Source organism: Chamaea fasciata, unplaced genomic scaffold (assembly GCF_029207755.1).
Source record: "Chamaea fasciata isolate MVZ Bird 193981 ecotype frontalis unplaced genomic scaffold, bChaFas1.0.hap1 SCAF_13, whole genome shotgun sequence".
NCBI lineage: Eukaryota > Metazoa > Chordata > Aves > Passeriformes > Sylviidae > Chamaea > Chamaea fasciata.
In genome coordinates this window covers 9,819,869-9,837,721 of record NW_027094098.1, presented here as the reverse complement: position 1 = coordinate 9,837,721, position 17,853 = coordinate 9,819,869, and the positions used below count along the sequence as shown (strand labels likewise).

The following is a 17,853-nucleotide window of genomic DNA, read 5'->3' as shown; positions in this document are numbered from 1 at the left end:
ACCCAGGTAACTCATATTGCTTGCAGTGATTAACTCCCTCTGGGTATCAGCCTGCCACCTTCTACTGTCAGCGTGGAAAATCCAGTGTAAGCACTGAGAGGATTCCAAAGAAGGGAACAGAAACACTGGAAAAGAAGATGTAAGACAGATGCAAAGCTAAGAGTCACAGCAGCCTTTCTTTTCAGTAATAGCTACTGGCTGCAGCACCTATCCCACTTTTGAGACATCAGTAAAATGGACCCATCTCATCAGCGCTCACTTTTTCAAGCAGCAAATCCAGAATTAATATTCACAGGTTCTGTGACTGACATAATTGCAATTTAAAAAGGGCAATTAATCATCAGCCACACCGGTGGCTGACTTGCCAGGCTGGGATCTTTTCTCTCCACACCTGCCAACAAACTCACAGGAGGCAAAAGCATCACGGGCGCACAAAGCCAGAAGTGCCGTTCTCCCTTTTATCCCAACTCCCAGGCTTATGGGGTTTGTTACTATTTTTCCTCCCATGCCTGCCCCATTGGGATAAGTCACACACCCTTTTCTGCAGCACTCCCCTTACAATGATTAACCAAACTCCCTTGCCATGTGGATAAGGAAAGCTTTTTCCACATTGCATCTCACTCATGTCAGCCAAGAGTGAGGCAATGGAACCCCATCACCTCATTAATGAAGTTCTCGTCATCTACCTGTTTTCCTCTGAATCTTTGCATAAAATAAATTATTTTTTTAAGAGTGACATCTCAGTCCCAGTCTTACTTGGAAAGTTAATTACAAAGGTGAGAGCACAGCTCCAGAGAATTAGATAACATAGGCAGATGATGGAAACATCAGACCTGGCAAGCGGATTTTACCAGATGAGTCAGAAAAGCCACAAGGTCAGTATTTATTTCTGCACTCCGATGGAAAGGTTTTCAGGCAAGTTGTAAACAAAACCAAGAACCCAACAACTGTTCAAGGTATCAGTTCTATCACTTTAAATTCTTTCTATGTGAGCACCCACTGCCTAATGTGAAAGGTATTTCAACAAACAGCATTTAGAGAAGAGACATTTGGAAGTTTGTCAATCATACTCAGGTTCCCAGAAAGAAAGGTGCAAGTCTAAATTACTGTAGGGTGAGTATATAACCTCTTTAGGAGGGACAGTTCTTCCTGAGAGGAAGAAAGCCAAACTAACCACCATGTTATACCAGTCTACTTATCTGGGAAGTACATAAACCACTATAATGGTAAGCACCACAGAAAACAAGTATGAGATTGATGGTAAGATCTAGAGCCTAGCAAGCTGCAAGGTCTTTAAGTGACATACTTAACACTGTGTCCTTGGGCTAAAGAAAAGATATAACATACTTCTAGGCCAAGGGAATCTTGCTCAAACAGGTGCCACTGCTGCCAGCCAGGTGCAGTAGAGACTGAGAATGCATGTTGTAACTCAAGCTGTACAGTCCTCCCTTCCTCATTCCTGACAGTCAGCAACAAAAAATTGCGTTCATCATAACAATACAAAGGAAAAAAAATCAGTGCTTTTGTACGTGAAAAAATGTAATTTCACTCCTAAGAATTCAGTCAGGATAGAAGCTGGAACACAATTACATACTGCACATCTTGGCCAGAGTTCCAAACAAAGGTAGTTGGCAGAACATCTCTGCCAGCAGATAACACCAACAAATGGCCTCATTTCCATCTATTATAAGATAATATATAGGTTTTGCTTCCTCATACCTCCTCATTTCTATCAGGTCCCTGTAAAGATTTGCTCCCTTTTTGACATAGGCTCCAGGTGTTCTTCATCCACAAACCTCAGCGCATCATTGCAAGTTAAATGAAGTGTCTCCAACCCAGTCCTCAGCTTTGTGAAACTAGAGAAGTACAGCTATAAGCCCCCTACAGCTTTTTCTGCCTTCATTTTGCATGGGTTTAGAAATCTTTTATTCTCAAACAGACCTTTACCTTTCAATGACACAAGTATCATATTGCCCACATAACCTCTACTCAGATCAGGCTGACCCTGTCCTCTCCTTTAACAAAATCACTCCTTAACAAACAAGTGTGTGGTGTTAAGAAACAGAAGGTATTTCACTCAAGTATGCATCTTCTCCCAATTCAGGAGTAAATACCCTGAAACTCTGTTTCCTCACAATGACTGGTTGGATCAATAATTTTTACTGGGCTCTTCTGCACTCTGAGAGGGCGTTTACCAAAAAGTCAGTAACAAAGCAGGGAGGGGGAGGAAAAAAAAAAAAGATAAATACAAAGAATCTTCCTTAAACACAACCAGGGTTCTTGGGCTGCTGCCCAGGACCACTGATGCTTCATTTCTTGCATTTCTTCAAAAGAAAAACAAATACTTATGCTTCCAAATCTTCCCAACACCTGTAAGCTTAATGCCTCCAAACAGCACTTGCTCACATCTTTATCTTCAAGCCAGTATTATGAAGTTTTGATAAGCTTTTTCCTTTCCAACATCTCTCGCTCCACACGGATAAAAACCACTAATAGAAGACTGAGACCAAAACCCTTGTCTCTTCTATTGCCTACATTTAGCAATCAGCAAGTGTCTGAGTATTGTGAGACCCAAAGCACTGCCATGTATTACACACTTATCTCTGCAAAACCACCCTGCACAAGTGACAACTTCTAGGCAGGGGGGAGGGGGAGTTGTGCAGCTTTGTGATAATTAAAGCATAGATGAGTGTCACTGCTGTAGATAATTATGCATTAGCAGCAAAATTACTTAATGGAATTAAATAAACTAAGCCAAATGCTTTGTTTTAAAGGGAATTTAGGGTCTGCAAAAGGTGTCCAACTGACAGCCCAGGAGAGCAAGAATGACAGTCCTCCATCATTCACAGAAACCACACAACCCCAGCACAGCCTGGCAGGCTTCTACCTCCACGCCAGGTAAAAGTAAAGCGGAAAAGAAGCTAAGGAAAATTTCAACCTTCCCAGTCAGTCAGGCTCAGATCTGTCTGATGAGCACCCACACAGGTACCAGGCAGTCACTAAACAGAGAGGAACAACTGACTGGGGTAATTTCCTAAAAAAAGAAACCAGTTCTGACAAAATAGGTTAGTTCAAACCACAGCCCAAACCCACAAGCACCCACGTGAAAAAAAAAAAAATTAATTAATCAGTGTCAGTACAGACAAGACTCCAACCAGCAACAGAAACAACAGGATGAGCAGGTACATGGCCCACATGGAAACCACTTCCTCCCACCAAACCCAGAGGCCTTTCCCCATCCTCTCCGCCTGCCTCACCAATGACCCACCTACACACAACTCCCACCACTGGTCTCATCTGGATGGCTTCAACAGCATCCTCCTGCTTGTTAGAAAAAGGACTCTCAAGGTCAGTCAGAATTTATAAGGCAGCCATTTCATCTTTTGTGCTTCTCTGGCTACATTCCTTCCTAAAAGATGCTGAACACTGGAGATTCTGCTGGGTCTGAAAGCCCTGCCAGCACCAGGGCCAATTAGGAGTTTCAGGATGATGCATATTAAAGTTATTATGGGAGGCAGTTATGCAGCCAGAATAAATCTTAACTGAACCTTTAAGTGGTTTCTATAACTTGTTTCTCCTTCTTGAAAACAGATGAAAAGATACAAATCTCCTGCCTAAGAATCTGCAGGAATTTCAACCACCAGCTTCTCTCTCAAATGAAGATTCTGTGCTAAAACCAATAATTCATTTCAGCCAAGGCCAGCTAGATCATCTTTATGTTTTTAAGCTCCAAATTACTCAAAGCAGTCAGACACTTACCATATCAGTGAAGATGGACCTGAAATACTACCTTTACAAAGCACTGCAGACACATTTTAAACTTCTGCTGAGAGAAACTCTGTTTTTCTTCACTATTGACCTTCTCAGTCTATACAGTCCGACTGCAGATAGAGCCAAAGAGCCACAGATGCAATAAGAAATTTTTACAGAGCAAGCTTTGGTGAGTATCTCATTAGAAGGCCAGTGTGTAGGTCAGATCAGGGAATCCTGAAGAGGATCTGAGGAATGGAGGCAGCAATCTCTGTTTTGACAGCAAACAAGAGATGTCATTAGGACAGCATCTGCCACTCTCTTCCACCACTTCCAAAACCTAACTTGCTCTCAACAGCTGCTATCTACCCCTACAAGAAACACTACTAGAAATCAACTGGAGAGCTGAAGAACAAAGAGAAATCAGAGGTGGCTGAGAACATACCACACCATTTGTGTGAAAACCTGCACGGTCTTCACAACAAGCTTGCCCTCCCCTCTGCAGCCTGAACACGAGCAATATCACAAGTTCTAGGTCTGCGCATTAAGCAGGAAAGAGAACCCCAGGAGGCATGGTCAGAAAATAAAAAGACAAAAGCAGTTTGTAAATTAGGTCAGTACACAGTGGCCTCACAACTCCAAATGATGACAGACAAGGGACAATGTTCTTAAACTGAAAGAGGGCAGGTTTAGAGCAGATGTTAGGGAGAAATCCATTACTCAAAGGGTGATGAAGCACTGCAACAGGTTGTCCAGGGAAGCCGTGGATACTCCATCCGCAGTACTGTTCAAGGCCAGGTTGGATGGGGCCCTGAGCAACCTGATCTAGAGAATTACATCCCCATCTATGGCGGGACAGTCGGAATTAGATAATCCTTAGGGTCCTTTCCAGTCTAAACCATTCTGTGATTCTACAATTCCTGTAGGAAGCAAAGAACTTCAAAAATTTAGTGTAAACTCATCCTGAAAAATATTATGGTAACTCCTGAAGAACCTAGAGTCAGAATGAAAACAAATAAGCAAAAACTTTGAGACATTTCATTGGTATGCAAGCAATTTGAGGGCTCAGCAGTTCCCACTCCACCTCTGGAAAGGAGACCTCATGGGTGTCCCTTCAGTGCCACCTTCAGGAAATACTCACTGCTGCTTTCCAAGTGCTCTCCACACTGCTGGAAAATTGTATGAACTCTGCGAAGGCATCTTCGCTGGCAGGCAACTGAGATGCACATTAAAAACATTTTAGTTCCAAAATAAGGGTATTACAACGAATCACATCCCAAAGAACTGTGAAGTGGAGCACAGATCTGCTTGTTGTTGCAAGATCAATACACAGAGCAGCTGCTGGACTGAGCAGTGGGTTTGACCCCAAATAAGAAATGTAATTCATCTCCCAGACTCTGCATGGGGCAGGTGATAGATTTTCCCAGATCCTACATTCAAAGGGATATTGATGAGGATATGCTGTTTATGGATTGTTTATCAATCTTTGCTGCCACCACCACATCTTAAAGGCTCACTTGAAAAGCCAAAAAACACTCCATCTCAAAAATAATTATAAAAACCAAGCTATCAAAACTGTTTTGGTAATGAAAGCAAAGTTTCACAAGAATTCTGTCAGTAATGAAGTGAAAAACATAATGCATGGGTCAAAAAAGACATTCTAATATCATTTATTTATTTACACACACGCCTGCACAAGATGTACCTTAAGCTTCTGGACAGTGTATTGACTTAGCAGTAGACGACATGAATTTTCAAGGAGGAAACTTACCTCCCAATCACTCTGCATCACAGCTGTTATAATAGGCAGATGACTCAATGACCTGCACAATGAGGCCTAACCAAGCTCAACAGCAACATCTGCTGGGCAACAAGCAACTAGAGGAAATTAATCTGGTTACACAAAAAGTTTGTTACTCCTTCTTATAGACTTGTGAACTTCTGCTACAGTTTCAGAATGCCCAGTAAGATATATTTCTTGTACAAAAAGCAGATGTAACTCCTGAACAGATATGCAAACAACAAGGTAAAATTTTTTCCTAAGCTTACATGTGCATGTGGTCAGAAAAACCTATTATCTACCACTACCTGCTCACCAAGATACTTCACAGTAAAATACTGAAATTACATGGGATTAAAATTCCTCTGTGCTGGAGAAAATCTCTTCTGTCTGTTCAATCACACCTGAAAACACCCATGGTACACCTTGAGCTACTTACTTTCTAAGGGAGCAGCCTGTATTTGCAAGGCCTGAGGCAGGGAAGTATTTATTAATCACATTAGTCCCACCCACGCAGAGGAAAATGGCAGCTGAGACCATTAGTACTCCTCTCCCTCCAGGTACCTTACCATATTCCTTATTAAACTCAGGAAAAAAGCCTACTATGGCAGGTTGACATTGAAGCATAAGCACAGGTAATGGTCCCCACTTAATCTGGGCACAAACTGACATTCTACCCAGAATAATTACAATGAAAACTCTTATTTTTGTACCAAATGCATGAAATTTGATGGACTACTTCTAAACTAGTCCAAAAAAAGAAAATGGAAGTGCTTGGCAATAGCTTCAAGGCTGCATTTAGACATTCAGCACAATTTGGAACAAGGGCAGTGACCTGAGAGGCAGCTTCTAAACAGCGATCAGATGGGAAAGCATGTTGATGCATCCCACTTCTGTTCTCAGGAAAGGAACGGTATCAAAATCTTACTTGACCATGGAACCACTTCTTTCTGCAGATGACTGTTTAACAGGAAATCACAGGGAAGCAGGTTTTTAACAGAACTCTATGATAACCTTCAGTAACACAAAGCTTTAAAAAATTACATTGCAAAATGCTGAGTCTTGAATAGGAAACAGCACAGCAGCTAGGGAGACAACTTTTTAAATGATAGAAAGCTATAGGCTGGACTGATGTTCATTATCTTTAAAACTGTAGCTGGCTTTGCAGTTTAAAACTCTCATGTTTTTTCAAGTCTTTTACTTGAAACAGAATTCTTTTATACAGAAAAATTAGGAAAAAGGGTTTAAGAAACATGCAAGCTTATTTTCAGCTGATATAGTGATTGTTATCGTTGTTGCTTTGGGGGGGAATTTTTCTGATTTGGGTTTGTTTTTTTTTCTTTACGTGCTGCTCTGTGTGGTTTGTTGTTTTTGAGGGTTTCATTGTTTTGGTTTGGCTTTTTTTAACACATCTTTACTTCTAATCTCCCTTTTTCCACATTTAGCTGTTAAACTAGGAAAGAACAGCATATGGAAATACAAAAATGAGTGATTACTCAGGTCTTCAGCTGAGCTTTTGTAAGGAACCTTTTGTGTATTGGAAGTTTGGAAGCCGGGGTGGGGGGCAGCCAGAGTCTCAGCTTGACAGTGCCAATTACAGCTACAGCAAGACAAACCAAGGTACAAATCCATTCTGCTCAGAGGATGGAGAGAAAAGAAGAGATATGAACCTGTATCTTTGAAAAAATAAAGGGACTAGAAATCATCCACCAGACAGAGAACCACTTTTTCCATGGCAAAAGCATTAGGCTGAAGATGCAGTGAATGTAAATGGCCAAGCCCTCAGTCCTAATTGGAAGAGCACTGGTTATTTAACAAATGTATCCTTAGTCTAACGTTCTATTCAAGTAAATATAAAACTTTTTTAAAGCTTTTTTTCTTTTGGACAATAATTATACATAGCCCTGCTCATCTGTTTGATCAATTTTTCCTCAATTCCCACTGAATCATCCTTCAAGTTTGCCCATTATCACAAAGTCTTCAAGGCTAAGAGGGCTCTAAGCCCCCTATGCAATGCACAGGAAAAAAAAAACACAGCTAACTCTAATTCCTTCCCTTCCTCACAAGCTTGCAGGTGTTCTATTTTCATTGTCTAAAAATCAAAGTCATCAGCTCATTTCCTTTCCCTTAGGACAGTCCCTTTTAAGAAGCTACTTTCCACCTTTTTTTACTCAGCACTCATAAATAATATAGATAATTGCAGATGGTCATAGCAAACAGGCAGAGAAAGTATACAGATACGGTACAAAGGAGACAATAAAAATTCTGATGTGATCCAAAAGCAGAAAGAATTCCTGGCAAATAGAAGCAGCTGCATCCCAGTCATTTTTTTAGTTATGTACAGCAATCAGAGAGCCAAAAATAATACAGGGACAGACATTAGATAAAGCTGCATAAGGGTGCTGGCAACTCAGTTCCCTCTGCAGCAACAGATTTCCTACCTCATCCTCATGTGCAAAACACAGCTACTTCTTCCCTAAAAATCTGCATAAGGAAGGAGGAATACTGGTCATAGAAATGTAGGTTTAAACCTGCTGAAACTCCAAAACAGATAAGCAGCGTTCAGCTAGGAGGATATTATGCTGACTATAATAAGGAACTCAGAGAGTCCACCCAGCCACCCAAGAGTTAACATCACGCGTTTCTCATCAAAACCTCTTCCAAGAGGTTAAGCACACAATAGACTATCTAAAGCACAGCAAGAAAGGCTGCTTGAAATTCCACACATGTGCCTCAGCAATGTATTTCTATTAATGTCCAGTGTGTGTCAGCGTGAAGATAAGGTACCAACATCATGTCCAACCAGCCAGCTAGAGAATGGGACGCCGTGTAAAACATTGTCTGATGCTCAGAATCCCGGAGAACAGCGGCGTTTGCAATCTCACCCACTGCACACGTGCCTGATAACACCAACAACGAGGAGGGGCAGCAGGAGCAAACCCTTCTCCAGCTTTGGGAAAGTAAAAAGCTGGAAATAAAAGGAAGCAAGCAAGGATTAAAATAAACATCAGCAAATTTGGGCAGGTTTGAGGATGCCCAACTGTAGCAGAGGGAATAAACAGACCGGAAAATACCTCAGTGAAACTTAGTCTTTGTATCAGCTCACTTTAACTGCTCTTTAAGGTGAGAAATAAAAAGTTACATCAGTGGGTTTTTTTGATTACTCAGACCATACCATTTAGACTCAGTTTGACCTACTAGTATCATCCAACAAAGCTATTTGTACTGGGACTTGTGGAAGACACTGTATTTGAGGAAACACGATCTTGACCAGGACACACCTGCTCTGTTGGGCCTGGCTCCTGCAGCTTGAGAAGTCCATGTGTTACCACAAGCAGCCAGTATATTGGAACCCACTGGAACACACATGCCAGTTGTGCTGTGCACTGACAGGTGCTATCACGCAGATACATTCCAGCCCATCAGGAACCTTCCCATTAGCTTAACAGTTCCCTAATTTCATCTGTAACTTACTTATGCCTGAGAAAGGTAAATTGTATGTGGATGAAGGGGTGGAATGCAGTGATTCCAACTGGAACACCACAGTGCATAGAAGAGGATAAGATACATGGTAAGATACAGAATGGCCTTCGGGCCTGTTTTGTGCTGTTTATCCCCCCATAAATAAGCTGTAAATTAGAGCAGAATTCTACTACTCCACAGTAGTCTGACAGTGGAACAAGAGGACTCAGAACTAGTTTTGCTGGACCAGTCACAGAAAAATGTCAACATGTTATTCTCCTATTTCTTCATGAATTGAATATTTTGTAGTTATACACAGGTGAAAATGAAGGCTAATCTTATCTTTTACTTCTTAAATGATGAAATGACTTTACAGTAACTCTAGGTCAGAACAAATGAATCTTGAAGAAGTTTCTGTGGAGTACATAAACTTGATAGACAAACAAAAAGTGTGAAATATGGGCATGGAAAATTGAAGGCAAGACCGAAGAAGCAAGCAGCACCACAGACAACTTCAATTTTTTGCAGCTGTTGGATTTTAAAAAAGGCCAACCTTGCGATAAGGTCTCTTAGCTCAGGAGACTACAAAAATGAGAAGCTCAAACAACCATCAGCTGTTGAAATCTGCAAAAACTCTCCAAAAACAAATTAACCTTCAGTCAGGAGATAAAAGACTAGCTGCAGAAATTTGAAGTTGTTAAAAAATGCTATGTCTCACAAACAAGAGCAGCAGTAGCAGGAAAATAAGCAGTACAAAGGCAGAATCTTACCCTTAGCCAGGTAACACCTTCTCCTTCTCTCAAGAGAAGAGAAGGTTCTCTTTCACATTGGCTGTGTTTTCACTTTCTGCCATTATTGTAGTGCATGTTCTCCAAAATTGCTTTAGTTAAATTTAGATGCCACTGATGCTCCAGAGAACAGAAGTTATTAGCTTGCTGGAGGTAGAAGACATGTAGATAGATCCTCACCATGCCAAGCTTAAATTTAATGCAAACCTTCCCAAGTCCATCATTTAACACTTCAATATTATTTTCTATAGGGATCCCTTAAATGTTCAATGTTTTAATGGTCTCACAAAGTAATTCTTTCACTGAAGTAATATACCCACTTTTATAGTAGAGGGTAGCAGACAAAGAGGAGCCAAATTGTAGGGAAAAGGAGGGATATTCTGGCCTAAGACTATAGAATAACAGACCACTAATTTTAAAGTCTCCACATACTCATACATTCTCTTCAGAAGAAAGTCTGGAAGAGTGTCTCAAGCTCACATGGCAAGAATGAGAGGGACACAAGGCACAAGGACTAAAGTTATTTAAATCACAGTCAATAGTTTGCAACATTTGGTAATAAATCATTAAGTCTCAGACCTAAAAATACATCTTTCCATTTGTATCAACATATTTAAAAGGCAGTTTTATTCAATTAGTGAAAGAATTAGCTGTCAATTAGTGAGAGCATTCAAAAACAACTGCATTGCAACTTCCAGCCCAAGACACTGCCACTCTTGCTAACCTAGTTGGGACCCTACCTGGTTCTGCAGGCACTGAGGGCAGGTCTGGGTGTTTGACATACAGCCAGTGAAATGCTTTGCAAGAGCCAAACCACAGCAAACCATGTTCATGAGGAAGTGCTGCCCCTACAACTGGTGTCACCCACACTGTGCATAGGAATGAAGATTCTAACAACTAAATGCACCACTTATTTTCTAAAGAAAACATAAAAAATTATCTAAAAATACAAGTATCTTTCATAAACACACATAGATACCTGTTGTTAACAGCTGCAACATCAATGCAAACCAAACTGAATGGGCTTTTTCTTCTTTTTCCACTATTATTTAAAACAAGCCTCCATACTTTCAGAGTTCAGTCAATGTTTTCTGCCTCACCCATAAAGAGCTTCAGTCAAGAAGTATTTACAGAAAATAAAACCCTCAAACCTCATGTGTTAGCCATGTTGCCTCCCAGAACCAACTTATTTTCTACACACAGATTTACAACTTTAGAAAGGGAAGGGTTCAGCTCAGCGTGCTATGTTTTTGCTGTAGAGCCAACAGGACTAAATAAACTGTCCCTGAGGTGAGCAGTTTCCAAACCATAATGCAAAGCTCACAGAGACAATCAATACCTTTCATTACATCAACTCAAATAAGCAGGGAAGGAAAAAAAAGAGAAGTTTTGACAATAGAGACCTGACCTCGGAACCAGCAGTGTCACTTCACTGATGGCTCCATACTGTCACAGTTCCAACAAACACCGCGCTACTGCTGGGCCTCATCCGGTCACTACAGCTTGTCACAATGGTAGGAGATTATGCACAACAAAACCCCAGTTAATCTAGGAATGCTTACCTATGGCTAATCAGCCAGGATGAAGCTGATCCCCAGCTTATCACAAAGTAAATGAAAGCCTTAACAAACTAAATCATGTTCAGCTGAGCTTCTAAAACAATCTTCAGTACCAGCTCAGCTGCATCTACAGCTGACACTGATCAACAGCAGTGGGCAACTCACAGCAAAAAACCCCACAAGATTCACTTAAAGCTTTATCAATTACCAGAACTATAAAGGAAACTTGCCACAAATGGGCTGATGGGATCATTCCTCCACCCCTATAAAGCAAAAAATAAAGTATCTGACCACTCCCTAACACCAAAATTCTCCTCCATTGTACCAATCTATTGCTGTTTATGCTGTTTTCAGCAATTTTGAGCAGTTTAACCTCCACGTTCTTTGAAATGGAGAAGAAAACATACCAGTTAAAATGTCAGCAGCCTAGTATACACTAAATCAAGGGTGGAAGTGTCCAAAGTGTAAAAGTCCACAGCAAAGTCCAAGAGTTCAGAATGCTACATTCACAAGGTGATACCATTATCAAAACCCACTGCTTGATCAAAGGCATTCCCAGTCATGCATTCTTCCTTCATCCCATCTTTCCTGAATCAAGAAGAGGAGATGAGAGGCTCTGAAAAACTGAAAGATTATATCCAGGCAAGATATCATCTAAAAGAATTCAACAGCCTATGACCTATTATAATCAGCTACTGGAGCAATCTGAAACAAACCCATATCCTTGTATTTCCTTTCATGCCCATTTGAGCCATGCTCATTTGAGTCACAATAGTCCAATGCTGGAACCACCAGAAAGCAAAGGCTGGCATCCAGCAGGGCAGTGAGAAGGCATGATGAGAAACACTGGGAATAGCAAGCCATCCATCATGGACAGCTGGATAAACTATCCAGCAATTATGAATTCTCTGCCCAGTCTGTTTTCACACAGCAATCAGTGCCCGTCAGTCTTGCCTGAAACAGCTGGTCACAGTGCAGAGTCTGTCCTACCATCACCCCATCTCTGAACTCATTCTTTCAAAGTGAGAAGGAAGACGACGACGACTTTTGGTCAATAACTCTGACAAAGCCATTATCTTTGGGGTATTAAATGGGGAGATAAGAACTTTAGGGCTTTGCACAAATCATATTAGTTCAATGCTCAAATCCGGGTAATGCTTCTTTTCAAAGTATTAATTTCATTTATTCTGTTTGCTCTCCCTCTGTCCTGATAACAGAAGTGCACATGGCCTCTAAATGAGATCCTCCTATTTTATAAGTTATAATCTTCCCTTTCTAGAGTAGTAATGAGAAGTCTTTGCTTAATCGCGTTTATTCCCCCCGCTTCTGCTTTTATCCATTCCCATTCCACATTGATTTGTCTTAAAGGTTTCAGTGAAAACCATCAGGCAGAGAGTCACTGGCTCCAAGAGGCTCACAATGCATATGCTGCACATGCTGCTCAACCTTCAGAGATTACAAAAGCAAAAAGGAGAAAAAAAAGAGCAGTTTGTTTGCAAAGTTTCCTTTATTGGTAGCAAGGAGGAAAAAAAAAAAAAAAAGAAACCCAAAAGAATTGAGAAGTTAAGAGATGACATTTTGATTAACTGGAAATGAAAAAGGAGTGACTTCTCACATAGGGGAATGGTGAAACTATTCACAACATAGTCAAGCAATTAAATAACTTGACTGACAACTCTGCAAGTTCCTCATGCTAGAAATAGAAAAGGATTTAAAGATAGCTGTGTTAATTCTTGGGTATTTCACATGAGACTTAAGGCATGGCACCAGCATTAGTTAAACACCCTAGGCCTTGCTCTGAAATACTGTACGTATAATCCTTGCTGTGTTGTAAGTACCCACAGCATTAAATTATTCAAAAAGTCTACTCAGCACCATGATCCTGCAGTGCTGCACAAACAAACAAAACATTTTCTCTAATACAAATTGGGGAGAGTTCTTCTACAGCAGCTTAGCAGACGACTTCCATTTGAGCCAGTCCCCAGGGTTAATCAAAAAGCCATATTCACTCAAAGAGGAAAGTGAATGCTACACTATTACTTACAGAGCTGTTTTGCTTCTTAAACTAAAGCTGTAAGGAGTTGTACTAAAACCTAAGGTATCTAGAAGCTAAGTACCTTCTTGAAAGTCATTAAAGGAAAAAGAAAGATCAAGACAAAAATGCAGAACAGGACCCAGATACTTAACTCTAAATCCCTCTTGAAACCAGTATACTTCAAGGAGAAAAAATTAGCAAAACAAAACACACAAACCACAATAAAATAACAGTAAGTCTAAATCTGCACCTTACCCCATAAACAATCAAGTAACTGGCCCCAGAAGCTGACAGCAAATTCCATATCCAAGGTTAATTCTAGTCCACCCTCTCTTTGTGTGCACTACACGACACTGAAGTGCTTATAGCAATATTTCCAATAATAAAAGTCAGTGAGTGAAAGCCATAAAGAACAGATTAAATGACATGCAACGTTCAGCGCAATCACAATGAAATCACTTCAAAATATAGCTATGGTACTCGGATTTATAGAAGAGGTATGGTTACAGGAGAATGTTCCAGCACTACTGCAGACAACAGTACAAGAGAGGGCTACTAATCACTGAACTGTTGATATGTTAAGGGCACAGGGCAGCTCAAGATCTTAACACACATACTAAAAAAAAGGAATAAAACTTTCTAAATATATGGTTTTCAATGGCATGGTTTTCAGTCTTTACCAAATTAAGTGCTGCTTAAGAAGCAAATTATTCCCTTGTTATTTCTTTCATGGGAGTTGCCCCATCTTTAATCTCACTTCCCTAATAAGTCACAACAACAACAAAAACAACTCTAGAAGTTTCTCCCTTATAAATGTAAGCAGATAATTTCCATTGCATTTCTCTGCACCTGGATTACCACTAGGTACCTTGAGTTCCACAACTATCTTCTACATGAAAGAGAAGACTGACACAAGACATGGATGAGCAGCTCATGTCCAGTATTCTCCTCCCCATTTGCTGGGGCTAAACAAACAGAAGAGCAAGAAATACTCAAGCCCTATTCATAATAAAAGAGGATAATACTAGAAGACAAAGGACAGACACGGTTTGAGTAGGATTAAGTCAATACAATATGGTAACCATGCCCAAAAGGAAACTGTAGCCGAGATAAAGCAAGTCTGATAGAGATCCCAATAATTTAAGTCTGGCCAAAACAGTTCCTGTTTAGGAAGACATCTAGAAGCTGACAAACAATAGCTCTGCCTTCATCTTTACAAGGACAGACTAGACTATCCCATTTTTAAGGGTCCTAAATTCATGACTGATCAAGAGATAGTTAAAGAGCAATGAAATTTAAGTTTCTCATTCTTGCACCACATTCTGGGCCAACACACCATGGCCACTATTTACCACAAGGGAACCCTAATCAGATTTTCACAGAGCATCAAGCACATAATATCTGGGTATGCAACACTACAGGATTAAAAGCTAATTCAGATAATAGAACAGCTTTTGTATGTGAGCAGTCAGGTCCCAATTCATTTTAGAGGTGTACTCTTTGCATTTCACAAATATTGCATGACTGCTAGTCACATTTCTCCAGGGTTACACTCCACCTGCCATTGCAGGAGGTGAGGGCTCTACTCTGCGCAAAGTTACATCTTTAGACTGGAAAACAAATCCACCAACTTCTTCCCCTTGCTCTTACAGAAGCCAGTTAATTGCATTCACAAAGAGAATACACTCTTTCTAGTGAAAAGAGAGTTAATGCTGCACCTGCTGACCCAGATGTCCTTTGCAGAGGAGCAAGTCACCTGCCTCAGACATCACTGCTCTGAAGCTCAGCAACAATCCAACACCCCGTGGTCAGGATACAACCTGCCAAGAGGAAATTTCCTGCGGCACAGCAGCCGTTCACAAGCTGCAGCTATCTAGGAGAGCAATCTCAGACACCTCCCAATCCAATCATACACAAATTTTAGCATGGAGAAAAAGTACAGTTGGGTCTAAAACCACAAACAGACCAATTCACAGAAGAGAAATTCCTTAAAGACTGTTAACCACCAAAGTGAAAATACAACCTCTTGCTTTCAAAGCCTCTAAGTTTTGGAATATCAGAATTTGCAAGGGTATAGGTAGGAAATATTGATATTTACCTGCTCTGTTCTCATGCCCTCCATTAGCAGCTGCTAGGGATCACTGTCAGAGATGGACTACAGCTATAAAGACCTTTTCTTTGAACCACTGTCACCATTCTTATATAAATTTTATTTATTCAGTCCCCAAAAATATCTTTCTATTATAACCTCTAAATGCTCCACATTTTGCCTGGGTAAGCCAGGCCTGCTAGCATACAACATATAGAAACAAACCCCAAACCTCATAGGATTCTTCACTTAAATCAAGCACACATTGGTTAAGCTACAGATCAGCAGGATGAAAGAACCACAATAAATACTATCCAGTCTGTCCTTTCCCTAAACCATCCTTTCAGTATGCACAGGGCAAGGAGAATTCTCTTGGTCTAGTTCTCTCAGTAAAGTTTTAACAGCACAGTCTAAATGCATGGGCAGTTTGATCTTCCTGTGGCAAGCATGGCCCCACCTGGCTGTCACACCCTGACACCACTGCAGGTCAGGAAAAAGTGGCAGTTCCAGTAAGACTGCACTGTTCACAGGCAGTACACCACTGCCACAGGAATGGCAGTATGTAAAAGAAAATAATATAAAATAGTAACATGTGAATATTAAATCCCAATGACAATCCCAGCATATTGTAGTGATTCATAGAAACATTTTGCTCTACTTAGCCTCAGCTCACTGTACTCCTGCCTCCAGCACTGCTCCTCTTAGCACTGGTGTAACAGCAACCCAAGGGGTCATCTTGACAACACCAAGGTGCCTGACTAATATTAAAAGCTGCAGCAAGAAGTCCCCAAAAGTAAGTCTGCCTGCTAGGCAAGAACTAATTATTTTGGGAGTCAGAGGTGTGTCCAAAAAATAAACTGTGTCCAGTTTATGCTTCCTGGTCGCAAAAAATCAATCCTAGACCTCCTTCAAAAGGTTACAATACTTGACAGTTTTATAACAGTTCTTCTGTTACCAGATCTATAAAAGACTCAAACAAAGGACGACAATAATATTTTTTATTAATTTGCGTACATGCACAATTATACCCTAGGAAAAAAACAGAGCAAAGTCTCAGAATACATTAAGTCAGCAGAATGTGATCTTGTATATATTGAAACACTTATTTCACATGCTTGAGAGTTCAAAAGAGTTCTCTGTAGCTAGACAAGGGCTACATATACACAGACCATACTCCCTGCCACTGGTAAAGCTTCCCCAGCACAGCCATTGTTCATGCCTTGGCAGCATGGAGTGACATGCTGAAAGTGGAGCTTGCAGCAGCACTGTGAACCAAATGTTAAGTGATGTCAGGTGAGGAGTGTTTCAGCCTAAATCCAAGTTTCTAAGTTCATCACACAAGTGACATTAAATTAATCCCCTCAAGCAGAGCCATTTTAGCCTGCCCAGGTTGGAAACATAGCGGAAGGTTTGTTACTTACCAGCTGGGCTGCTCTCTGCCTCTCCTCAATAATGCAGGTCCTTTCCTTGGCCTCAGTGGCTGCTTCCCTTTCTCTTTTAGCCAGCCGGAGTAACTCCTCTTGGACCAGTGCCTGTTCTTGTTCATACCTGTATGAGCATCAAAAACAGAGAGAAGGTCACCAGCAGATTTCTGGCAAGAGGGTCATGGCTTGTCATGGAGTACCCTTGCTTAGAGCCAAAACACAAACCCAGAATCAATGTGACAAAATCTGCCCACAATTCCATTAACAGCAGGATTCAAAAGCCCAACAAACTTCGAATATGACCTGCAAGTCCAGTGAGGTACAACTCTGACAACAACAGCAAACATAGCACCACATAAGCTTCAGTTATATTTAGCTCTATTAAGCACTTAATTATCACCTGAAAACAGTGGAAATAGGAAGCAGTTAGCCAGACAAATAGACGCTGCTTTGGAAAAGATCAAGGGACATAGAATGATAAAAGAAGTCAGCCTAGCTGACAGCGCTGCTCTTTGGCTCTTATACAGGAAAGAAAAGTTACAAAATGCATGCAGCAACAGCACTAAGAGAAACAGCCCTGTACTGAAAAAGGCTTCAAATGGGATTCTCAGGCATTAAAACATAATCATATAATAGAATCACAGAATTGTTAATGTTGGAAAAGATCAAGTCCAACCATTAACCCAACAGCACCATGTTCACTACTAAACCATGTCCCCCAGTGCCACACCCACAAGCCTTTTGAATGCTTCCAGGAAGGGTGATTCCACCACTTCCCTGGGCAGCCTGTTCAATGCCTGACCACCCTTTCCATGAAGAAATTTTCCCTCATACACAACCTAAACCTCCCCTGGCACAACTTGAGGCCATTTCCCCTTGCCTTGTCACTTGTTACCTGGGAGAAGAGACTGACCCCCCACCTGGCTAAATCTTCCTTTTAGGTGTTGTAGAGCCATAAGGTCCCCC

At 40.9% G+C, this 17,853-nt stretch overlaps 1 protein-coding gene across 4 annotated transcripts in view; it reads right to left on the bottom strand.

Moving 5' to 3' along the window:
- Positions 1-17,853, bottom strand: part of CHCHD6 (coiled-coil-helix-coiled-coil-helix domain containing 6) — a 111,457-nt gene that overhangs the window by 88,326 nt on the left and 5,278 nt on the right. For all 4 annotated transcript variants that reach the window (XM_066195174.1, XM_066195173.1, XM_066195171.1 and 1 more), the window contains exon 4: positions 16,885-17,011. In XM_066195174.1, coding sequence (XP_066051271.1) covers positions 16,885-17,011 — 127 coding nt within the window. The remainder of the gene's footprint in view (positions 1-16,884; positions 17,012-17,853) is intronic.